At 49.1% G+C, this 20,279-nt stretch overlaps 1 protein-coding gene across 2 annotated transcripts in view; it reads left to right on the top strand.

Moving 5' to 3' along the window:
• Positions 1-20,279, top strand: part of SLC35B1 (solute carrier family 35 member B1) — a 32,672-nt gene that overhangs the window by 3,338 nt on the left and 9,055 nt on the right. Inside the window, exons 2-6 of one of the 2 annotated variants that reach the window (XM_015409217.1) lie at positions 2,167-2,270; positions 5,189-5,319; positions 7,566-7,596; positions 10,618-10,778; positions 12,707-12,833. In XM_015409217.1, coding sequence (XP_015264703.1) covers positions 2,167-2,270; positions 5,189-5,319; positions 7,566-7,596; positions 10,618-10,778; positions 12,707-12,833 — 554 coding nt within the window. The remainder of the gene's footprint in view (positions 1-2,166; positions 2,271-5,188; positions 5,320-7,565; positions 7,597-10,617; positions 10,779-12,706; positions 12,834-20,279) is intronic. The other variant, XM_015409218.1, reaches the window with a different exon arrangement.

The following is a 20,279-nucleotide window of genomic DNA, read 5'->3' on the forward strand; positions in this document are numbered from 1 at the left end:
TTTCCAGTTTTTGCACTTTTTTCTTCACCTTTTGGGTCGTTGCATCCACTTCATTCACCTTCTCAGTATTTTGTTTCATCATTTGCAATGTCTCATTTATCTGATTTTGCTGAGAGGTGATACATTGAGTCATTGTTGACATTTGTTCCTTGAAGTTATTCAGCTGTTTCAGCAGGGGGAGCATGAATTCTGCTATGAGCCAACTCACTGGTAACTTCCGGTTTCGAGCTCTCAGTACCTTTCGGTTTCGAAAGTTTTTCTTTGTCCTTCTTCCCCACCATCTTTATTGTTTGTTTACTTTCACAAATGTTTTTAAAGTCTCTGAATGTGCGCTTGAACGCTTAAACTCACTTTGGTAAGTACTTCTAGACAGTTTCTTTCACGTTTTCTTCCGCTCCCCCCCTCAAACGCTCAAAAATTCATGCGTATGGGAGGTGTCCCTCCCCCACTCGCCTTTTTCCCGTTCAGTAGGGTGGGGTGGGGAGCTATCTTTTTCCTTTGCAAACGCTTTCAAAACTGACTCACGTTCATAATTGGTCTTCCGACCTCGCTTTCAGCTTCATTTCTAACGCTCAATCTCCTACGCTTGCCCCGGTCGGCGTCACTTAAGTCCATTTGGTCCCTCAGCACGGCAAACCATCGGAACGAAGAGGCGCCTCAATTCTCCGGCATTCCGCCATCGAAGAGGCAACCTCTTATAAGTTCCATGGCCAGGGTCCCTTCGCCGGGTCCCTGGGGGGGGTTAACGAACCTGCGCACCCCCTCCATCAGCTAAAGCGCAGCTTCACCCCAGGGAGGTCCGGGAGGTGAGTCTGCTAGCGCGCCGCCAACAGCTGGAAGTAAGCAACAGCGATTTCAATTAGTATTCTACCCTAACCTGTAAGGCTCACAGTTAATGACATCATTTGCTAAATTTGTTTCTTCTCTGTAGTCAGAAGGGCACAGTACGGGTCAATAGCTGTGTGCTACTTTTAGACATCCAGATATTTTTAAGGCGGTAGTTTCCATCTTTTACCAAAAAAAAGTAGATGCATAACTTTGCCAGGAGGTTTAAAAGGTGAAAGTCCGAAGGCAAGATGAATACTGCCGAATTGTTCAGATTTTTTTGAATTGCAGTGAAGGGGAAAGATGATGTAATGGTGTAGTGAGTGGGGTAGTCAGTATAATCTAGGTATAATGCTGACCATGGCTCTTGCTGAGATTTGCGATATTCCCTCCACTACTCAAAGAAACGTAACAGGAACATTTAACTGTATGACAAGCATTTTACTCCTGGTAAATGAAAAGGTGGATTCCAGAATTCGCCAGTCAGGAAGCCTTAATTCTTCTCTCTCCCACCCACCCCTTCCCTCCTTTGCATGCTTGGCAGTCCCATCCTAATAAAATATAAGACCAGCAGCACCTTGAAGGCTAACAATATCCATTTTACTGTGAGTTTTCAAGAGCCATCATTTGCTTCTTTAGATAGCTCCTACACAGAGTTGCACTCTTCTCAACCCATTAACCAGGAGGGTGTAACTCTGCATAGGATGGCACCGCTGAGTTCTCACTTTAGTTGCATTGTCCATGACTCTTGCCTTGGGTTCTTCCAAATTCTCCTCTTCTATGTGTATGAGGGGCTTATGTATCCCCCCTCCAAGCACTTCACTGTCTGGTCTTGTTCTCTTTTCCTTTTTTCCACTCATATAACCACAAATTTTTGCTTTGCAAGTTCTGCCTACCCTTCCTCCCCCATCTACTCTCTCTTTGCCTTCAACTGGTACGTTTTGGTCCTTGGAGAAGATGGAACAGAGTTGATAAGATCTGTCATTTGTCTCCTGGGAAGAGCCAGAAATGTGTTCTACCATGTCCTCGTAGTTCTGAATAACTGGCTTCCTTTCAGTGTCCCAAAATGCTTGCCAGTGCCTTTGATCTCAACGGAAAACAAGATCCCAGTGGCTGCTGCTGGGGCACTTATTGAGGAATGAAATGTACCTTGCAATGTTGTTTTCTGCCCACCCATGAAACTACCCCATGTACATTCTTTGCTGATGACCTGTATGCAAGATATGCATTGATGGATAACTCATTTTTTAAATTTTACACGCTGTCCGTCTGCTGTTGTACTTTTAAGTTGGCACCTCCTTTTGTGTCTGACTCTCCTTTCTCAATTTGTCTTCCCTGCAGTACAAGAGGCAAATACGGGGAAGGAGTGAAGCAGGAAAAGTTCCGGTATGCCCTGTCTCTGGTCTTTATTCAGTGCGTGATCAATGCTGTTTTTGCTAAGCTATGTAAGTATTCCCAAAGGGACCATAAGCCAGCCTACTGTGTGTTCTTAGCTTAATTTTTTTAAAAAAAAACTTTTTTGGAACTGCTCAGGTTTTGAGGCATCTGCCCCAGGGCCTATGATAGGAAGGAACAGCTAGGGAGGAAATGGGTTGGGCCCCATGGATCTGCTCTGCCAGAGGGTCTTCTGTCAATAGGAGACTGCTTGTGCTGAAGGAAAGCGATGCGGCTGGAGGAACAGAACTACAGGTTCCCAACTGGGGTGTGCAATCAGATATTGCTGTCCTGGTAAAATACACAGTATTTCTAGGATCATTGGCAGCATCCTCTTCTGTGAGCGTCCCCCTCCTTGGCAGATTTCTGGGTTCAATATTTCTGTTCCCAATAATATTGGAATTGTGTCAGATAAATAGCAGGAGCAGCTAGAGAGGAGAGCATGCTGCAGCTGGTCTGCAGCCCATTGGCCCTTTAAGATTTAAAGGGCTGTCAGCTGTGTGAGCAAATGAGTTGGTGCACCACAGGATGGCTGGGGGCACTTCCTTGCCTTCGTTCCCTGTTCTTGCTGCCTCTCGACGAGGAGACAGTTGTGAAATTATCATTTTAGTTTCTTGAGCAAGCTCAGAAAGGGCCTGATTGCAGCGTACAGTAAATCGGAAGTGTTTCTGATACCTATGGAGAGTAAGCTTTCTCAACTCATATTTACGAAATGGTAACAAAACTTGTGATATGTGATGAAAAGCTTAATCGCTCCCTTATGGACCTTCCAATAAGGAATAAAAAGAATATTTGCCGTCCACCCCCAATCCTGACCAGTTATTAATCCTGTGTAAGGTACCTGCAGTCAATTGTTGTGCTTACTGTTTCACATCCACGTATGGTCACACACACCCTTCTCTGGCCTCACTGTGCCCCTGCTTTCTCACCTCCCTGATTTTTCTTCATCTCTTCCTTTGCTGCTGCATAGCTTATCCAGCCCCAGCCTCCTGTTGTACAGTTTTTCTTAGATCTCATTTCTCAAAGGCTTGTTTCCCCCCAGTCCTTCTTTCCAGTGTCCACTGCCTGCCACTCCATTCAGCTGTTGATCTTGCTGGGCCCTCTGACCCCCCCTCCCCAGCCTCTTGAGCCACCTTCTGGCACAGCTACTCCGTCCCCCTTCCTGACCCTGGATGTTGCATCCGTCTTGGCCTCACTCCTTATGTCCTTCGGCGCTTGCTGCCTCATCTACCTTGCCTTCTCGCTCAGGTGTGCCCTTCACAGCTTGCTGCTTTGCGTTGCCTCCCCGCCTTCAGCTGCCTTAAACACCCAACATTCCCTAAGCTCTCCTACTGTACGGAACCTCTCCCTGCAACTTCCTCTAGCATATTTGCCTGCATCTTCCCTTCCCTGGGCACACTGGGAGAAACTGGGTTTCCCTGGGCCTCCCACCCAGGGAGAAACTGAAGGATTTCTCAGTGTGGCTGCCAAGAGATACTCTCCCCCCCCCATTCCTCTCTTTCTCCTCCATCCCCCACTTCAGCTGCCAGCATGCTTCTCTCCTTCCCCCCTTCTCTCCCCCCCCCATATCGAGCCACCCGTTTCGATCTCTCTTGCCCTCCTCCGCTCTTTCAGCAAGGGCTGGAAAGAGGGAAGTGGGGGGGACACCCCAAAGAGGAGGGGGTCCTGTGCCTCATGTGCCTGCCTCCTTTTGCGCCTTTCCAAGCTTTGGCCACAGTTCAGAAAAGCAAAGCGGGCGGGGGGGAGGATTTCTGCCTCATGGGCTTTTTTTACCTTTAAGGACCACTTCTAACCTTTTAGATGTAGGGCCAGTGTGGCATAGTGGTTAGAGTGTCAAACTAGAACTTGGGAGTACTTGGTTTGAATCCCTTTCTCGGTCGTGGAAGCCTGCTAGGTGACCTGGGGCTCGCCTAACCTACCCTTCACAAAGCTTAATTGTCACTTCCTGAGGAGCTCTCCTTCTGGGTTTTTTTTGGTGGGGGAAGAGATTAAAGCCAAAATCCACATTTAGGCGCAGGCAAAAGGGGAGGCGGGTGGCAGAAGGGGGTGCGGAGGTCTGTACTGTCTGTACTGTGCTCTCTTCCCCCACTCCACATCCAGCAAGGAGAGGATCAGTGTGGCGCTGCAGCTGGTGTTCTAAACCAGTGCTGCACTGTCTACATCAGTGGTGGCAAACCTATGGCATGGGTGCCAGAGGTGGCACTCAGAGCCCTCTCTGTGGGCAGTGGTGGCAAACCTATGGCATGGGTGCCAGAGGTGGCACTCAGAGCCCCCTCTGTGGGCACATGTGCCATCGCCCCAGCCAGGCCGAGACCCTCATTAAAGTGTCGAATTCTCTACCAAATAATGTTAAGTAAATGAAAGCATTTGGGATTGCTTTCCTTACTTTGTTTAGATCATCTTAAGTTAATGTATGAGTTGTTTTTTTCTAAACTAAAACCTCAGTATTCAGGTTAAATTGCTGTGTTGGCACTTTGCGATATATAAGTGGGTTTTGGGTCGCAGTTTGGGCACTCTTTTCTCTAAAAGGTTCGCCATCACTGGTCTACATTGTTTTCCAGTTTGTTTCTGAGCTCAGTACAAGGTGCCTCTTTTGACCCTAAGAGCCCTAAATGGCTTGGGCTTTCAATACTTAAACTGTCTGTGTTTGCTTTGGCATTCTAATGCCCCGGCATTCTAATGTGCTGGCAGGCAGCCCAAAAGTTACACCCACGTGGTCTGCCTGCCAAGGGTGGTTTCACTTTCATTTGAAGTTCAGATGGGTCCTTCACTTTCCTTTAAGGTTCAGATGGGTCCTGGAGGTGAAATGGATCCTCCTCCTCACCCTTTGGAACATTGCTGGTCATCCAGCTGGTCTTAAACCAGACACATCATTAACTGAACCGTTAGCCAACGTACCTGTTGCGTATTTTTCCCCCTCTATGATCAGTGATCCAGTTTTTCGATACCGTCAAGGTGGATCGGACGCAGAATTGGCTGTATGGCGCTTGTTCCCTTTCCTACCTGGGAGCCATGGTCTCCAGCAACTCGGCCCTGCAGTTCGTCAACTACCCAACGCAGGTGAAGTGGGGCAGGTTGCAGGGAAAGGGGGAGATATGGGGGCGGTTACAGGAGACAGAAGAGAACCCCTTTCTGTTTAGAAAGCTCAGTATCAGCTCTGCAGCTGCCATGGACTGGGGGGGGGATGCTGAACGTGGGATAAATTGCCTCTGTCTGTTTCCGTGGAAGGCCTAGTTTCTCTTCTCAATTCATCCTTATCGCCCGTTAGTCTGAGTTGGTGACCTTGGGGCCTTGTTACTCCTTCTCCCTGGGAATCCTTACCCGTTAGCCTAGGCGGGCTTTTGCATGACTCCTGATTGGCCCCAACCACCCACTGACCCTTTTGATTTCTGTGTATCACTAGCCTGCGCGCGTTTGCTTTTAGTTCTGACAATGAGTGTATGCTCAGAAGACCTGCCTTTACTGTACTCAATAAACATAAACCTTTTGAAGGATCGTTGTTGAGGACTGATTGCTGTGGGACTCTGACACTCAGTAGCCTCTCGTGCTGAAAGCAATACCAAGCAATATAGCAAGAGCAGAAGACCCTGGTCAAAGGAAGGTGGCTTCTGATGGATTTACCCTGTTTCACTGGGGATGGTGGAAAAGCGCCCTCCAGTCGCAGCTGACTTATGGCAACCCCAGAGGGTTAGATAAAATATTACCAAAAGATATATTTATATATTATATGTTGTGCACAATGGCAAAGATTGAAAGCATAAGGTCTGAATATCAGACTGCACGGAACATTGGCATGAGCGTTACATAAGCTGTAGTAGTTTCACATACAAAGTCGATAATTTCACGTATACAGGCGATGAATAGCTCAAACGACCAACAAGGCCATATGTGTTTTGGACTCCAGGGTCTTCGTCAGTGGTCAGTAGTATATAGTATTTCACAAGACACACATTCAGAAGTTAAAGTATAAATCGGGACCAGGAGTTGGTTTCTCATATGTTGTGCGGTTGTTGAATGTTGATAAAGCAGGCCGTGGATCCCTTCTCGTGTTAACTGCACTCACGCAACAAAATCTCCAATGGTATAACAATCTGCTCTAAAATTCCCAGCGCCTCTGGACGTGTGTGTCATCAACCGAGAGTGGCAATAAAGTGGCACCCCGTAGAGTTTTTTGGCAGGAGATGAACAGAGGTGGTTTGCCATTGCCTGCCCCTGCATTGCAACCTGGACTCCCTTGGTGGTCCCCCATCCAAGTACTCGCCAAGGCGGATCCTGCTTAGCTTCCAAGACCTGACAAGACTGGGCTAGCCTGGGCCATCCAGATCAGGGCTGTTGTTCAGCTACCAGCTCTAATTTATATTTATTTATTTATATTTACATTTGTATCCCGCCCTACCCCGAAGGCTCTGAAATGGGGGCAAAGCCAGCAAACTGAGAGCCAGTTTGGTGTAGGGGTTAAGTGTGCGGACTCTAATCTGGGAGAACCGGGTTTGATTCCCCACTCCTCCACTTGCACCTGGCTGGATGACCTTGGGCAAGCCATAGTTCTGGCACAGCTGTTCTTGAAAAAGAGCAGTTTCTGTCAAGAGCTCTCTCAGCCCCACCTACCTCACAGGGTGTCTGTTGTGGGGAGGGGAAGGGAAAGGAGTTTGTAAGCCGCTCTGAGACACCTTTGGGTAGTGAAGGGCGGGGTATAAATCCAATCTCTTCTTCTTCTTCTTCAAAAATTCTCGAAGCTGGTATGTGGCCCTTCAAAGTTTATACCACGGATGGAGCAGAAGTTTTGCTTATCTTGTTAGTAACAGATGTGGAAACAGTTGACATTCAGAGGATCTGAAACGAGCCCGCTTTGGGATTGTGGGGGACCTCAGATGAGGAAGAGGGAGGAAACCAGTGAAGTGGTTTCACACCCTGCTCAACACTCGGCAAGTTTTGTTCCCTTTCCCCGTTTCCTCACAGAGGACTAGAGGGGGAAGGACAAGTTCTCCTCTTTCATGCTGGGTTTCCAGGGAGGCTGTGATTGGCGCATCCCTTGTGTTGCTCTCTAACCTTCCCTGTAGACCAGCACCAATGGGAAGTCCCTCCTCCTGCTCCTCCCCCCCCCCCCCCTAATATAACCCGAGGTGAGGACACATTAGAACTGGAGCTCAACTGGAGTGCTGCTGTTTGCTTATTTGAGCAGAGAGGTTTTTTTGTTGGTGTCCTGTTCCTTAAATGTTAGGTGAGCTGCCTTGCATGTTAATGTGATAGGCAGGCGGTGTATACATCTTTGCAAACTAAATAATTGATCCTTTCCTTTTGTATAGGTCCTTGGAAAGTCCTGTAAACCAATCCCAGGTGAGGTGCCTTTTTGCTATCGTTGACACTGTGTGCGTGCCATGCCAGGCAGACCTTTGGATCGTGCTTCGACCAAGATGATAAGGGGGCTGGAGCACCTTCCCTCTGCGGAAAGCTTGAAGAGTCTGGGACTTTTCAGTTTAGAAAAGGGACAACTGAGGGGGGGACGGATAAAAGGAAGTACTTCTTCACCCAAAGAGTGATTAACACTTGGAATTCACTGCCACAGGAAGTGGTGGCGGCTACAAGCATGGACGGCTTCAAGAGGGAATTAGATAAGCATATGGAGCAGAGGTCCATCGGTGGCTATTAGCCACAAGGTATAGATAGGGACTCTGGGGCAAGTGATGCTCTGTCTTCTTGGTGCTTGGGGGGGGGAACAGTGGGAGGGCTTCTAATGTCCTGGCCCCACTGGTGGACCTCCTGATGGCACCTGGTATTTCTGGCCACTGTGTGACACAGAGTGTTGGGTTGGATGGGCCTTTGGCCTGATCCAACATTGGCGTCTCTTATGTTCTTATGACGTGATAGAGGTTTTTAAAATTGTGCGTGGGGTATAGAGAGTTGACAAAGAGACATTTTTCTCCCCCTCCCAAAATACTAGAACTCGAGGGCATCTAATGAAGCTGATGGGTAGTGGGTTCAGGATGGACAAGAGAAAGTACTACTTCAGACAGAGGTGATTCAGAGGTGGGATTTGCTGCCAGAGGATGTAAGAACATAAGAAGAGCTGTGCTGGATCAGACCAATAGTCCCGTCTAGTCCAGCCTCCTGTCTCACACAGTGGCCAACGAGTTCCTCTGGAGAGCCAACAGCAGGGCATGGAGTCCGAGACCTTCCCCTCATGTTGCTTCCTGGCTCTGGGATTCAGATAGACTTATTCTCCATGAACCCATCTAATCCCCTTTTAAAGCTGTTTATTCCTGCGACCATCACTACATCCCATTGGGCTTTCAAGGCAAGCGATGAACAGAGGTGGTTTGCCATTGCCTGCCTCTGCATCGCCCTGCTGGTGGACCACCTGGTGGCACCTGGGTTTTGGGCCACTGTGTGAGACAGGGTGCTGGACTAGATGGACTCTCGGGTTTGATCCAGCAAGGCTCTTCTTGTGTTCTTAAGTAACAGTTGCCTTGTTCTTGCAGGATACAGGAAGGGATGGACTGGAGTGTCAGAGGAATTGGGGGGGGCAAAGACGGGCATTGGTGTGGGGGTCATGTGGCTCATAGGGCTGAAAGGAGAGGGTATTGGGGATGTACTGAAGGTGCTCGTGCTGGTGGGGGGTTTGATGCATTCTCCTTCCTACAGCTGCTCTCTGCAATCCACAGAAACCTAGAAGTCCTGGGATCCCCATGGACAAAGAGCTGTGGGTGGGCTGCAGCAAGGAGGGGAAAGTGGGCAGAAGCACCCCTGCCTTGCTGTGCCCCACTCCCTCCGCCCAGTCTGTGTGGCAGTGCAAGAGGAAGATGGGTGATTTTTCTTGACTCCCTCTTTCCTCTGTAGCCTCACCTACACTCAGTGGCATCTTGCCGGAGCAAGTCCTGCAACCCGCAGAAATGCCTTTTCAGAGGGCTGCAATGTGAGGAGGAATGCAGAAGGAAGATCAGCCACCGACCCCAAGAAAGTTGTACAGACTTAATGGCCATGTGGGTTGCAATACGGAGGGCAAAGGGTAGCAAGATCCCACCCCCATCAGCATCACATTCCCTTCCCCTAGCATATCCCAGCCCCCTGACTCATGTGGCTGTTAGTTCATGTGGGTCCCGCAACTAACTTTCCTGTGGTTGGAAAGTACTGCTTGAGGTAGGAGGAGAGGCGAAGATCCATGACTCAGCACCTTCTGGTTCCAGATTGCTGGACCCAGCCCCTAGAGAGCTTCCTCTTAATCAGAAGGAGCACCAAGTACTCTGCGGACTATTAATATTTGGTGTTTCTTCTGTGGAGGGTCACCTTTTGTACCATACTCTGAGTTGCATGCACACATGGATGGTTTCAGTAGAAACTGGCCATCTGTTTGTCCTCTCCCCTTTTTCTCCTTCCCTTTTTAGGCTAGACAGATTATGCACCACGCCCCTCTGAGTTTTACACTATCTTTTAATCATACTGTTAGCTTATAATATAATGTAGGTAAAGGTAAAGGTTTCCCTTGCTCGAAAGCCAGTCGAGTCCGACTCTAGGGTTGCGGTGCTCATCTCCGTTTCAAAGCTGAAGAGCCAGTGCTGTCCAAAGACGTTTCCGTGGTCATGTGGCCGGCACGACTAAACACCAAGGCGCACGGAACGCTGTAACCTTCCCACCAAAGTGGTACCTGTTTATCTACTTGCAATTTCTTGCTTTCGAACTGCTAGGCTGGCAGGAGCTGGAACTAGAGACGGGAGCTCACTCCGTCATGCGGCACACTCGGGTCTCGAACTGCTGAACTACCGACCTTCCACACAGCCTGCAGTTCAGCATCTTAACCACTTGAGCCACCGCAGCTCCTTATAATATAATGTCGTTTTATCGTATATTATTATGTATTTTATTGTATTTATTGTACTATGTATTGGAATGTTTTTATCATGATGGTATCCGCTCTGAGCCTGGACAGAGGGAGAGTGGGATACAAATCTAATAAATCATTTCCAGAGAGGATTCTGCCAACAGGGTCAACCCCTGGAGAATGGAGTCTGGGTGGGGGCTGTGGATAACCAAATCAGGCCTTGCTTGTCTTCATTTCCTGCTCATTCAAAACTTGATTCCAAAGAACTAGTTTGGAGGAGAACTTGGCAGTGTCTGCAGTCAAACACGAGAGGGAAGGGATGGTGGTATGGCGCCCCCTCTTGAGGAATAAGGGCTTTTATAGCTGTTACTGAGATGGGCATACACGTGCATCGCTGTGAGAGACAGGATCCTTGCTGCTGCATAGGAATGGATGTTGCAGGCAATTTCAGTGGTCGTTGGCTAGTTAACATTTCCTAGCTGGGCCCTCTGGGAGTGCTGCTGTTGTTGTTGTTTTTCTCACAGCACTTTCTCTCTCCGCAGTCATGCTTCTAGGGGTGACAGTCCTGAGGAAGAAGTACCCCATGTCCAAATACCTGTGTGTCTTACTGATAGTCACGGGCGTGGCCCTTTTCATGTACAAGCCGAAGAAGGGAGGCGACATTCTGGACGAGCATCTCTTCGGGTATGGTGAGCTCCTGCTGGTAAGCACTGACCTCTTTGGAGCCTGCACTGGCCACAGGAGTGGAGCGGGAGCTGCTTCCCGTTAGGGAGGGTAGGCAAGAGGAGGAAAGGGATGGCGGCTACTGAAAACACAAGGCTTGCCCTAACTGGGTGCCAGCTTGGTTCTTAGCGCTTCTCTTGGTGCAAGGCGCAGTGGGTCACAAGCGGCTGCAGCTGTTGCTAGTTCTCAGTCAGGAAGGAGATAGGGAAATGCAGGGAAGTTCCCAGCTGGGTCAAGTCCAGCATGATTTTCAGGACTCTGTCAGATGAAGGCCCCACCGTTTCCCTGCATTGAGCACTACACTCTGTAAGGGGTCCCCGACCTTTTTGAGACTACGGGCACCTCTGGGCCACGGACCCCTTGTGGTAGGTGCAGCCACCAAATGGCTGCCGCAAGAGGTGGAACCCGCAACAAAATAGCAGCCCCGGCTTCCTTGAAATCACACAGTGAAGATCCTTGTGCAGCGGCGGCAGCTGCTGTCAAATTAGCGTTTTTAAAAATCTGCAAAGCCAATCAGATTGCCGGTGGCCAACCAGAATCCTTGCTGGGCAAAAGCCTCACCCGGCTCCACCCACTTTCCAAAAAACACTTGGTGGGCACTAGGAAAGGTGTCGGTGGACCCCACGGGCACCACGTTGGGAACCCCTGGTGCGCATCTGAAGCGTGTCATGTTTTCTAAGCCTGGTGTCATATCCAGCCTCATGGGCTATATTCCTTGTGTCCTCTACCCAGTCTCTCACAGACAAAGAAGGGAGGGGTTTTCTTGGCCACCCTCGTCAGCATCCTTCTCACCCTCAACTCTGTTCTGCCAGAGCTGGAAACCAGAGTTGGCCTGTCCTCCTCGTCTTCCACCCTTTTATAGGCCTCACCAGGCTCCGTGCAGGCCCAGTAAGGCCCCTTTTTTAGGTCTTGCAAGAGGAGGCTACCTCGTCCCAGGAGACAAGGAATGACTCCGCCAACAGCCATAGTATATCTCGCCCATAGGCTGTCAACCACCCAACAGCCGATTATTGATTGGAAAGAACTTAAAGTTGGGGTGTCAAACATGCAGCCTGGGGGCCAAATCAGGCCCCCGGAGGGCTTCTATCAGGCCCGCAGTGGAACTGGCTGTCTTCTGCTTCTTCTTCCAGTGCTGCTGCTGCGTCATTGTAGGTTTGCAGCTACAGGTACACACCTGAACAGCATATTCAAGATTGCAAGAGCACAGGCATTTTGATGTGTCAGTTATCAGACACTGTTAAATAAACAAAATATTGCAAGAGTGCTAATATTTTAAGCATGTTTTTATTTTAAGTAAAAAAAAACAACCTTCGTGTTTGTGTCCTTTATAAAGTTTTTATCTCCACTACCTGGCATTACATTTTATGGCACACATGGCCAGGCCCAACAAGATCTCATTTATGTCAGATCTGGCCCTCATAACAAATGAATTCGACACTCCTGCTTTAAAGGGTCACTCGTTATCTGTGGCAGAGGCTGCTCAGGTGGACAGCAAGCCAGTCTCCTGAGGAGCGTAGAAGATGGGGAGGGGCTAGAGATTTTTATGGGGGTGGTGACGGGTAGGCGGACATAAATACAGAAGCAAGGAAGGCAGGGAATGTGCGTCTCAGGAGTGGAATAGTGCAGAAAACTTGGCCAGTTTTTAAATCTTTTATTGGCCAGCTTCCCAGATGGTGTCATTTTCTGTCCTTGAGGGGTAGGTATTTGTCCCTATCTAAAGCAGCAATCTGCGTGGCCTCTGTAATACCACCAATGTCTGTACTGCAGAGCCACATTTTGATTCTTGCTAAGCAGTCATAACTCTGAAGAGTGGGTGTTTACTTGTGTGTTAAATCCACTTGCAAAGCAGGTACCATTTTCAGCATATGTGAAGAGTATCTGTGTGTGATTTCCGCCCTCCCCCTCCAGTTGCTGTCTTTGACGTTGGACGGACTGACCGGAGTGTCCCAAGACCACATGAGAGCGCACTATCAAACTGGTTCCAATCACATGATGCTGAATGTTAATCTGTGGTCCACAGTATTCCTAGGAGCTGGTAAGGACTTTGCTTGCAGCGCAAAGGAGGGAAATGCACAGCAGTCTGGTCTGAACGCGGGAATCCTGGCCCCGGCTGTCATGGGAGCAGTGGAAGGCTGTACACATGCTGGTGTGCACCCATGGCCCAGCACGTGTTCTTTTGGGTGCAGTGAGAATCCCGATAAACATAAACTCATAAAATGGTTCTGCACATGTGACTTCATTTGTCGATTGATTTATTTAGACTATTTCTATGCCGCCTCTTCAGAGTCCTGCTTGAGGCAAGCTTACAGTTAAAAACCACAGTCTGAAACACAAGTTATTACCAAAAAAGGGACAGTCTTTCCCTGGCCCCTTGAATCCCCACATGGATTGCATTTCGTGTGCCACGGTGGGTATTTCCTGGATGAGCAGTAATTGCAAGCCAGAAAAAGACAGCAAAAAACCTTAACCCAAAACAAATTGCTTTAAGTACCTATGGTTAAGAAAATATAAACATACAGGCCAAATAATGCCATTGGTCAATTAAAAATTAGCCAATATATGAAAATGTATGTATTTATTATGCAATAGATTAAAAACCAATACTGACCCTTACAATACAATACGAGAACTAGTGAGCAGTTAATGAAATTAATGAGCAGTAGGCTTAGAACAGATCTTCACTCAAAGAGTCGAATTAACATGTGGAATTCATTGCCGCAGAAAATGGTGGCAGCTACAAGCATAGACAGCTTCAAGAGGGGATTGGATAAACATATGGAGCAAAGCTCTATCAGTGGATGTTATATGTCTGGGGCAGTGATGCTCTGTATTCTTGTTACTTGGGGGCAGCTGGGAGGTCATCTGGAGTTCTGGCCCCACTGGTGGACCTCCTGATAGCACCTGGGTTTTGGCCACTGTGTGACACAGAGTGTTGGACTGGATGGGCCATTGGCCTGATCCAACATGGCTTCTCTTATGTTCTTATGTAATAACTTCAATTATCATTAACAATCTGTAATGACATACAAAAGTGACAAATATTGACCCCGACCAGACGCGTTTCAGCCCAACTGGCCTTCCTCGGTCAAACATTGCAACATGGCTCCTGGCATAATAATATAACATGCATACATCGTAAACTGCCCCAAGGTATATTCTGATAATGCTAGTCTATGACCAAGGGAAAGAATATCAGTCATAAACCTTATCCTAAAGAATGCACAGCCATGGTCCAGTATCCTTATCCTTGTGGCAATGATTCAATCATGTACCTTTCTCACTTGGTCAGAAAAGTCCTATTTATGATGTGCGCATGTAGGCAACAATATTATCTGGGCAGTAAGCTTGGCCAGCAGGTCGATGTAAAGCCAGGCAGGCTGGTGCTCGTGTTCTACCCTAGCTGTGCTCTACCCCACCCCTTCTAGTAAGTGGAAGCCACCAAGCCAGCCTCTCCTGTTCCTTCCAGGCTGTAGCTGCTCTTCAGTTCTTCAAGCAGCCATGGAGCGGTGCTGCTGCCACCCGCTCGGAAAGCCATTCCCGTCCGCAGTCCAGTTTTGCTCATTTGCTGTCCGTTCCACCGTGTGGGGTCTCCCTTGCTCCAGCAACTGGGGTGACGGGGGGGCTGCCTGCTTCCCCATTCCGCTCGACCTACAAGAGTTAAAACCTCGTAATTTATTTCCGTGCGCCATTGTTCAGACTTCTCCGTCGAGGCCGCCTTAGGAGAAAGAGTTGGATAATTAATGAAAAGGAGCGGTCCCTTGCAGCCGAAGTAATTTGGAGAATGATTGTTTCCCTCTGTAGTGTCTAAAAAAAAGAAGGAAAAACACAAAAGGTTTGGGAAAGCGCAAAGCTGAATTCCACTTGAAGCTGCAAAAGAGGTTTGTGTGCCGGGAGACCGGTTGCCTCCGAACGATTACAATACAACTCCCCAGAATGGGAGTGTGTCAGAGGCTCCTGCTCTCCGTGAAGCATGGCTTGAATTGCAGGGGTGGGGGTGGGGAATCAAAAACCTCAGCCCTGCCAAGCTCACTTTGTGTATGTGCCCTTCTTTCCACCCCAGGGTGGACCCAGAACCCTGCTGGATCAAACCAGTAGTCCATCTAGTCCAGCCTCCTGTCTCACACAGTGGCCAGCCAGTTCCTCTAGAGGGCCAACAACACAGCATAGAGGCTGAGATCTGCGATAAGAACATAAGAAGACCCCTGCTAGATCAGAACAATGGTCCATGTAGTCCAGCCTCCTGTCTCACAGAGTGGACAACCAGTTCCTCTGGAGGGCCAACAACACAGCATAGAGGCTGAGATCTTCTGCGATAAGAACATAAGAAGACCCCTGGTAGATCAGAACAATGGTCCATCTAGTCCAGCCTCCTGTCTCACAGAGTGGCCAACCAGTTCCTCTGGAGAGCCAACAACACGACATAGAGGCTGAGATCTTCTGCGATAAGAACATAAGAAGACCCCTGCTAGATCAGAACAATGGTCCATCTAGTCCAGTCTCCTGTCTCACACAGTGGCCAATCAGTTCCTCTGGAGGGCCAACAACACGGCATAGAGGCTGAGATCTTCTGCGATAAGAGCAGAAGAAGAGCCCTGCTAGATCAGAACAACGGTCCATCTAGTCCAGCATCTTATCTGACACAGTGGCCAACCAGTTCCTCTGGAGGAACAGCAGCAGGGCATCGATGCTGAAGCATCTCCCTGATGTTGCCTCCTGGCTCTGGGATTCAGGGGTTGACTGCCTCTGAACATGGAGATTCCCATCAGTCACTATGGCTAGTAGCTACTGATAGACCTGTCCTCCTACTCCCAAAGCAGCTTACAGTGTTATTCTGCCCTTTTGTTTTATCCTTACAACAACCCTGAGAGGTGGGTTAGCCCAAGAGTGACGGGCACAAGGCCACCCTAGCAAGCTTCCATGGGTAAGAGGGGATTCGAACCTGGGTCCCTCAGGTCCTAGTTGGGCATCCTAGCTGCTGTACTCTAGCCAATCTAGGCTGGGGAAAGGTTCTTTCTGACTGCACACAGGATGTGTGAGGTCAAGCTCACCCCTTGAATTTTTCCATGAAGGTCCCACTCCTCCTTTTCTCACTAGTGAAAAAGCTGGTTGGATGGATCCAGGCTCAGCAGTTTAAATTCCAGTTGCCGTGTCAATGGTCAAAAAGCCCTTCCTTTCAAGCTCCTTTGACCCAAGAAACTTGAGCAGCAAATAAAGAGCTTTTATTTCTTTAAGGAAAATATGGTGGAAAGGTATTTGGCCACTGCCAACATAGTCCTTGGATCTCTGTCCACCAGCAAATAGGGGGCTATGTTATCTTTTGTTACAGTGGAAGGAAGTTTGATTAAAGTAGGGGCAATCCAGAAATCACGGTGAGTTATAGTGAGGGTATTCCAATATCATATCAGGTAGGGAGTCCCATCTTTTTCAGCTCGCACTGGCAAAGCCTGTAAGGGGGATTACAATATCTCCCATATAAGACTGCCAGAGGGGCAGCGTTCAAACGTGCAAGCATAAATGCTCTACAGTAACAAGGGACTGTTAAGTACCTGGTATAAGTTGGGATGGTGAGAGACGGGAGGATACCGAAGAACTGGGTAGAGTATACTCTCCGGACCTTTCTAAATAAAACAGCTTTATGAGTTCTCCTAAATGCCTGGCCAACAGTGTTTCCTCTAAGCTGAGTTAGTGTGAGCTAGCTCACAGCTTTTTAGCCTCCGGCTCACACATTTTTGCCTTAGCTCAGGAAGGAGGGCTCCAGAGCACCCTAATTTATGCAGGAGCCAAATCTCTCGCTCACAACTTTAAGGCAAGTAGCTCACAAAGTAGAATTTTTGCTCACAGGACTCCACAGCTTAGAGGGAACCTTGCTGGCCAAGAAGGTATTTTGTGGATCTCTTCCAGACGATTGTTCCAAAGGGGCTGGGGCTATAACCCAAAAGGCCTAACGCTAGCCTAAGTGTCCTAATAGAGGGAAATTATTGTAAGCGGCTTCCTCTGTCCTTACATCCTAGATGAAAGCAAGCCTCTCCTCTCCCCTTTGTTTGTGGGAGCGGAGGGGCTTTGCAGCTGTGACAGGCTGCATCTGAAATTCTGGAAGAAACTTTTGAAGGCCCCAGAGCCTACTGTGAGAGTTCTGACTGTCACCGCAGCAGGTTGGAAAAGGATGCCTGTGGCTGCTTTAGATGATGCTTATGCCTCGGTTGGTGGAGCCAGCATGGTGTAGTGGTTAAGAGTGGCTGATTCTGTTCTGGAGAACCAGGTTTGATTCCCCACTCCTCCTCCACATGCATCCAGCTGGGTGACCTTGAGCCAGTCACAGTTCTCTCAGAACCCTCTCAGCCCCATCCACCTCACAAGGTGACTGTTGTCAGGAGAGGAAGGGGAGGCGATTGTAAGCTGCTTTGAGACACATGAGGCCTCTGCTGGGTGACCTTGGGCCATTGACCGTTCTCTCAGAACTCTCTCGGCCCCAACTGCCTCACAAGGTGACTGTAGTGGGGAGAGGAAGGGAAGGTGATTGTAAGCCTCTCTGAGACACATGAGGCCTGCTGGGTGATTTTGGGCCAGTCGTGGTCCTCTCAGAACTCTCCCAACCCTACCTACCTCATAGGGTGACTGTTGTCAGGAGAGGAAGGGAAGGCGATTGTAAGCTGCTTTGAGACACATGAGGCCTCTGCTGGGTGACAGTAAGACTTTTCTCTCAGAACTCCCTCAGCCCCACCTGCCTCACAAGGTGACTGTTGTGGGGACCGGAAGGGAAGGAGATTGCAGGCCTCTTTGAGACTCCTTAGGACAGAGAAAAGGGGTGAATAAAAACCAACTCTTCTTCATTCTTTTTGTTTGCTTGCATTTCTCTATTTCTCCTGCCCTTCCTCCCCAGGTGTTCAGAGTGAGGTACGTGGCTTTTGTCCACCCCCACCACCAATGTTCCCTCTAAGCTGTGGGGTCTTGTGAGCGAAAATCCTACTTTGTGAGCTACCGGCATTAAAGTGGTGAGCGAGCAATTTGGCTGCTGCATAAATTAGTTTGCTCTGGAGCCCTCCTTCCTGAGCGAAGACAAAAATGTGTGAGCCGGAGGCTAAAAATCTGTGAGCTAGCTCACACTAACTCAGCTTAGAGGGAACACTGCCCACCACCCATATTCTTGCAGCAACCCTGTGAGTTAGGTTAGAGAATGGCTGGCTGAAGCCACCCAGCAATCTTCCTAGCAGAGTAGAGATTTGAACCCAGGCCTAACTCCTGGCACCATGCCACACTGGTTCATCGTTCCATTCATGCCTGCTTGGAAGCGGCGTGTGGGGCTCTCTCTTTGTGACCGAAAAGTCACGTGTGCTGGAAGGAGTGTGTTGCGTACAAAACACCCACACCTAACGCGAGGATGTCCTTCGCTCCAGGCAGGTGAAATCGGCACACCGAGCTGGGAGTGGAAAGGGATGCTGCCACGTTCTTCCAGGCTTCCCTGGCAGCCAGCCCTCTAAATTAGGCCGGAACCAGTTTGCCCAGTGGAACCGGATGGTGGCTAAAGGGGAAAAATACGAGCGGAGAGAGGGAGAGCAAATAAGAAATATCTGGGAGAGGTGCGGATTGCTGGAGAATGAGGCCGGGGCGGTTGCAAAAGAGAAGAGGCTGGTCTGTGGGTGAATGGGAGGCTGCCCCAGAGCTCCCCATCCCTGGGAAGTGTGGGAAGAGGCCTTGTTCCAGTCGTGTCCGTGAGACTAAAGTGCTTAGGAGTGCATGCTAGCAAAGCGCTGGCCCCTCCTGCTCTGCCTCACGTGTTTTCTGGGAGAGCAGAATAGGAGCTGCAGGCCGCCGATCGCGGTGGGAAGTGCCGTCCAGTTGTGGTTAGCATATGGCGTGGCGACCCCCGTGGGGTTTCCAAGGCAAGAGGCCAACAGGTGACTTGCCATTGCCTGCTTCTGCGTCAAAACCCCGGGCTTCCTAGTGGTCCCCCATCCAAGTACTAACCACGGCCGAACCCTGCTAGCCTGGGCGATTGAATAAAATCCCGTTCTTACTGAGTCCTGACCTGGATAGCCCAGGCGAGCCTGATCTCGTCAGATCCTGGAAGCTAAGCGGGATTGGCCTTGCTAGTATTTAGAAGGGTGACCTCCAAGGAATACCAGGGCCATGATGCAGAGGCAGGCAACGGCAAACCACCTCTGAATCATCTCTTGCCTTACAAACAAGTCTAGCTCACCACCTAGCGGTGTATAACGCTAAAGGGCCAGCTTTCAGCTGCCAGACAATCTTAGGATCTCCCGGCTATAGTACACACAATACCATGTGATAATTAAATAATTATTATTATGTTCTTATGGATGTTGCCAGCCCTTTAGTAACTTGACACCTACAAAACCTGCTTAACAGCAAAGAAAACAAGCACATTGACTAAAGGATGTTGTGTTATCTGAATGTAGCCCAGCTCTGAATGGGCACGAAGGCCAATTTAGCTGTACTCACAGACATCCCCTCACTCCTTCCACCTCCCTTTGTGCAAGAGAGCCAGCATGATGTAGTGGTTAGAGGGCTGGACTAGGATCTAGAAGACTTGGGTTGAAATTCAGCTGTGGAAGCTAGCTGGGTGTCCTTGGGCCAATCGCAATTACTCAGCCTAGTTCACGGTCAGGCCTGTAGACACTACTCTTTAAGTTCCTGCTCCGAGCTGGCCCGTGCCACTGCCCAAGCCCCCAACGTGTGGTCCCGCTCAAAAAAAATCTCCTAGCTACAGGGTAGTCATATTGAGAATAAAATGGAGAAGGGGAGAATGGAGTGAGCCACTTTAGGTCCCCATTGGAGAGAAAAGTGGTGTATAAATAGCTAAGTGGCATGCTCCTAGGGTGGCCATTGTAGGGACCTGTGAAGTATGCTCTCTTCCCACAAGCTGGGATTCTAAATTGATTAAATCAAGTTTCAGAATCCCGTCTTTGGTAAAGTAAAGTAATGTTGCATGACGCTGCCTTATAGAATCAGGTCCAGTGTTATCTGCTCTGACTGGCAGTAGCTCTCCAGGATCTCGTACAGAGGTCTTTCACATCAACTACCCCCTGGTCCTTTTTTGATAGGCGGTGCTAAGAACTGAACCCAGGATCCTCTGCATACAAAGCAGCTGTTCTGCCCCTGAGCCGTGGCCCCCTCCCAGAACTTCAGCTCAGCAACACACCCACTTGAAACAAGCTCAGCCTACTAGAGGGAGGTGGGGGGAGAGAGGAAACCGTGTGAGCACGGCGATGGGCCACCTTAAGGCACAGAGCTGAATTGGAGTTTAAATTGCACTTGCCGTGATATCTGAGCCCAGCTATTCTTTAAGCATACAAACCTGCCTGCATTCAAATGGTGCCTGTAGGGTTAATACCAGCAACCTTGGATGAAGGGAGGGCTTTAATCTTAAATGCTTGTTGGGGAACGAGTGTCTTGCTTGTTGGGGAACGATCCAGAGAAATACAAGACTGAAAGGTGAATTCAGAATTGCAGTGCAACTCTG

This window comes from Gekko japonicus, unplaced genomic scaffold (genome assembly GCF_001447785.1).
Source record: "Gekko japonicus isolate JY-2015 unplaced genomic scaffold, Gekko_japonicus_V1.1 scaffold240, whole genome shotgun sequence".
Taxonomy (NCBI): Eukaryota; Metazoa; Chordata; class Lepidosauria; order Squamata; family Gekkonidae; genus Gekko; species Gekko japonicus.